This window comes from Procambarus clarkii, chromosome 41 (genome assembly GCF_040958095.1).
Source record: "Procambarus clarkii isolate CNS0578487 chromosome 41, FALCON_Pclarkii_2.0, whole genome shotgun sequence".
In the NCBI taxonomy this organism is placed as follows: Eukaryota; Metazoa; Arthropoda; class Malacostraca; order Decapoda; family Cambaridae; genus Procambarus; species Procambarus clarkii.
In genome coordinates, this window is record NC_091190.1 from 20,947,239 (window position 1) to 20,952,695 (window position 5,457).

Below are 5,457 nucleotides of genomic sequence, written 5' to 3' on the forward strand. Positions count from 1 at the left end.
AATGATGAATACATCCTGAGGAATGATTAATACATCGAGAGGAATGATGAATACACCCTGAGGAATGATGAATACATCCTGAGGAATGATGAATACATCCTGAGGAATGATGAATACATCGTGAGGAATGATGTATACATCGTGATGAATGATGTATACATCGTGAGGCATGATGAATACACCCTGAGGAATGATGAATACATCCTGAGGAATAATGAATACACCATGAGGAATGATGAATACACCATGAGGAATGATGAATACACCATGAGGAATGATGAATACACCATGAGGAATGATGAATACACCATGAGGAATGATGAATACACCATGAGGAATGATGAATACACCATGAGGAATGATGAATACACCATGAGGAATGATGAATACACCATGAGGAATGATGAATATATCCCGAGGAATGATGAATACACCATGAGGAATGATGAATACACCATGAGGAATGAGGAATATATCCCGAGGAATGATGAATACACCATGAGGAATGATGAATACACCATGAGGAATGATGAATACACCATGAGGAATGATGAATACACCATGAGGAATGATGAATACACCATGAGGAATGATGAATACACCATGAGGAATGATGAATACACCATGAGGAATGATGAATACACCATGAGGAATGATGAATACACCATGAGGAATGATGAATACACCATGAGGAATGAGGAATATATCCCGAGGAATGATGAATACACCGTGAGGAATGATGAATACATCGTGATGAATGATGAATACACCCTGAGGAATGATGAATACACCGTAAGGAATGATGAATACACCATGAGGAATGATGAATACATCGTGAGGAATTAGTTAATTCCAGTGAATGGTACCGTTGATAATGGTCACGGCGGGCGAATGATTGACGACAACTGGAGGGAGCAGAGAGAATGGATGATAAATGTACGGTCTATGGATGAGGGGCACATAATGGATGACACGAGAAGGGGAGGCATAGGAAGGGGGGAGGAAAGGATGTGGGAAGGGAGAGGAGTCGAACAAGAAGAGGAGAGTTAGGGGAAAGTGACTACTCATGAACATTGATCATATTCACTGGACTAGACTTGATCATATTCACTGGACTAGACATGGTCATATTCACTGGACTAGACATGATCATATTCACTGGACTAGACTTGGTCATATTCACTGGACTAGACTTGGTCATATTCACTGGACTAGACATGGTCATATTCACTGGACTAGACATGATCATATTCACTGGACTAGACTTGGTCATATTCACTGGACTAGACTTCATCATATTCACTGGACTAGACTTGGTCATATTCACTGGACTAGACTTGATCATATTCACTGGACTATACTTGGTCATATTCACTGGACTAGACACGCGTCGAATTTATTGTCATTCGCGAAGCCAGATATGAAAGAAAATGTTTTTGCCGGTTGCGAGGAAAGGAATAGGGTGGATTTTATCGTTTGAGAGAAAAAGGGACAGATGATAAAGGCTACTCGCGAGAAAAGGAGGAATTTCCAGCCAGAAGCTATGGGAGGATTTGTTTCCTGGCAAGGAAAGTCTGAGGGAAGGTTTAGGTTCACAGGAAAGTCACGTTACCACCCACCTACGCCCTGCAGGACCGCCTGTATGCGTACAGAAGATACTGGCAGCTCAGAAGGAGATACGCAAGTGCGTATCTCCTTAAATTGCAGTATCGCAGTTAACTGGATTAGGGATAAGTGCAACTCTACACCCTCTCTCGCCCAGCAGGTCAACTATACATTCATTTTTCTCCCTCTACCTTGAAACCCAGCTGTACACCTTCTATTCCTCTCTGTTTAGAATGAATTGGGTGTGCATGTGAGTGAAGGAGGGTGGATTTATTTAAACTGGACCTGCCTACTGTGGGCCAACAATCCTGATGCGATGTTCTATCATTTTTATGTTATAATAGAAGTGGTCGTAGATTGTGGTACACTAGCAGCGAGTGTACCCTACGTTGGTACACCACTGTGAGTGTACCCTACGTTGGTACACCACTGTGAGTGTACCCTACGTTGGTACACCACTGTGAGTGTACCCTACGTTGGTACACCACTGTGAGTGTACCCTACGATGGTACACCACTGTGAGTGTACCCTACGTTGGTACACCACTGTTAGTGTACCCTACGATGGTACACCACTGTGAGTGTACCCTACGTTGGTACACCACTGTGAGTGTACCCTACGTTGGTACACCACTGTGAGTGTACCCTACGTTGGTACACCACTGTTAGTGTACCCTACGTTGGTACACCACTGTTAGTGTACCCTACGTTGGTACACCACTGTGAGTGTACCCTACGTTGGTACACCACTGTGAGTGTACCCTACGCTAATATTTCTACCACTATCAAGCTCTTGAGGCCTTTAAGGATAACTGTCTCACATATTTCACTCTGAGTGAGATTTAGGTCCGGGTGAGTGAGATATTACTTTATACCCTCCAAACACACACCGAAACTACGACGTTGGTACAACGTTCGAACAAGTTTTAACACCTCCTAACCAGTTATAACAACCAATATAACAAGTTGTAACAACGTTCAAATACGTCATAAACACGTTAAGCCAAGATGTAACAACTCTATTATAAGTTATAACAAGCGGAAAATAGAGACAGTTTCGGTTTGTGTTTCCAGGGTAGACGCTCCCTTTGAATTACTTTGAAGTAACTTTATGAGTACTTGTTCAATATTTTTAATAATTTTTGTATGTATTTATGTAAGTGTGTATCATATTTTCTTTAGCGTCAATGACCTCGTTGTTTTCTGTGGTTCATTAATTATTATTTAATTAAGATCTCAACCACTTTCCTCCACAGGATCTTCAGACATTTCACCGGCCGTCGCGAGGTGTAAAGAGTCCAGGAGTAAGGTAGGAACTCTAGCTGTTTACCCATCTTGCTGTCATGTCTTAGTAATGAATTAAGACAGTCTACGGGATCACCATAGCCCGTGCTTCTTGGAACTTTTTGTTCCAAGTAGCGAATATTATACAACAAGAAGTAATGAATTGCTGTTAAAGCTGTGTGCTGGGGCGTCACCAGGTAATGTTTTACAGGTGTTGGCAGGTGTTGTTGTTGTTCATGGTGGGTGTTGGCAGGTGTTGGCAGGTATTGTTGTTCCAACGTCCATTCAATACAATAAACTAACGTTCACTCAGCACAACAAACCAACATTCACTCAACACAAACCAACATTCACTCAACACAAATCAACATTCACTCAACACAACAAACCAACATTCACTCATCACAAACCAACATTCACTCAACGCAACAAACCAACATTCACTCAACACAAACCAACATTCACTCAACACAAACCAACATTCACTCAACACAAATCAACATTCACTCAACACAACAAACCAACGTTCACTCAGCACAACAAACCAACATTCACTCAACACAACAAACCAACATTCACTCAACACAACAAACCAACATTCACTCAACACAATAAACCAACGTCCATTCAACACAATAAACGAACGTTTACTCAGCACAACAAACCAACATTCACTCAACACAAACCAACATTCACTCAACTCAAACCAACATTCACTCAGCACAATAAACCAACATTCACTCAACACAAACCAACATTCACTCAACACAAACCAACATTCACTCAACATAAACCAACATTCACTCAACACAAACCAACATTCACTCAGCACAATAAACCAACATTCACTCAACACAAACCAACATTCACTCAACACAAACCAACATTCACTCAACACAAACCAACATTCACTCAACATAAACCAACATTCACTCAACACAAACCAACATTCACTCAACATAAACCAACATTCACTCATCACAAACCAACATTCACTCAACACAAACCAACATTCACTCAACACAAACCAACATTCACTCAACACAAACCAACATTCACTCAACACAAACCAACATTCACTCAACACAAACCAACATTCACTCAACACAAACCAACATTCACTCAACATAAACTAACATTCCCTCAACACAATAAGTCATATTCTGTAACGAAAAATAACGCCAATTGCAATAATATATTCCCCATCAGAGGTGCACTGAACGGATTTTGTATCTGAATGATTAAAGTTCATTTTGTTATATGATCACACAATTACTTCAGAAAAATATATAACATATAATAATAACTGGAAAAGCAAAGTATATCTATATGGACTACACACAGAAATCACAATAGCGTGATGCATCAAGTGAACAAATCCACGTGTGAGAGCAATTGCACTCCAGGATGTAATTACCATGTCGTGACAGTGTCGACTAAGGCGCATCTGGGATCATCCCGGGCATAAGTTCGAACCCTCATCACGGCCCCCTGGGGATTTGTTCTGTATAGAATGTTTGTCGGCCCGACGTAGGATGCCAAACGCTTGGGGATAGTGTCACCCAACTTTGACACATGCAACATGAAGGGAGGGGAGTATCATAGGCCAGTCCGCGTCGGCGAAAGTGCTGTACTTTAAGAAATATTATCATATATATATATATATATATATATATATATATATGAACCCTCTTACCTTCAGTTTCACTGGACAATAATACAAAATTATCATTTAATAAGTGTTTAGTGCTTATTTCACGAATTAATAGTTTGTTATTTTTGTTCTCTCGCGAATGCAGTAAAAAGATTAATTCATAAAATACATTTTGTAAACACGCCATGAATAGTGCATTGTATTCGCTGTGAATACTTCTTGAAATTTCAAAACATGTAAATGTTTCTTGTGTTTGAAGACCACTCTGGGGAGGACGAGGTGGAAGTCAAAGTGTCGGGGGAGGACGAGGTGGAAGTCAAAGTGTCTGCGGAGGACGAGGTGGAAGTCAAAGTGTCTGCGGAGGACGAGGTGGAAGTCAAAGTGTCTGCGGAGGACGAAGTGGAAGTCAAAGTGTCTGGGGAGGACGAGGTGGAAGTCAAAGTGTCTGGGGAGGACGAGGTGGAAGTCAAAGTGTCTGGGGAGGACGAGGTGGAAGTCAAAGTATCTGGGGAGGACGAGGTGGAAGTCAAAGTGTCTCTGGAGGACGAGATGGAAGTCAAAGTGTCTGCGGAGGACGAGGTAGAAGTCAAAGTGTCTGGGGAGGACGAGGTGGAAATCAACGTATTATTTTCCACGGGAATATTTAGAATTCAAGTAGTTTAAAATGGCTTCGTGTTGCTTCCATGTTAAGATAAGCCAGTAAAATTTTTGCGCGTGTTGCTGATACAAATGTGTTACAAAAGTTGTCTGTAGTGACGCTGTATTCTGTAGTCACGACTGCCGGAAGATTCGCTTTTATCAAGGATTGAATTCTAAATAGAATCTGTCATCATCTCTGATCACTCTTACGTTTCAGGTGCCCTTAACCACCCAATGGGGAATCTGATAGTAAGAGATCTTAACTACAAGTTAACT

General features: G+C 41.2%; 1 protein-coding gene across 1 annotated transcript; it reads left to right on the forward strand.

Annotated features, from left to right (window-relative positions):
- Positions 1-225: 225 nt before the first annotated feature.
- LOC123761228 (golgin subfamily A member 6-like protein 7) lies at positions 226-846 on the forward strand. Its single transcript, XM_045747172.2, has one exon. The coding sequence runs from the start codon at positions 226-228 to the stop codon at positions 844-846; it is 621 nt and encodes a 206-aa protein (XP_045603128.2).
- The last annotated feature ends 4,611 nt before the right edge of the window (positions 847-5,457 follow it).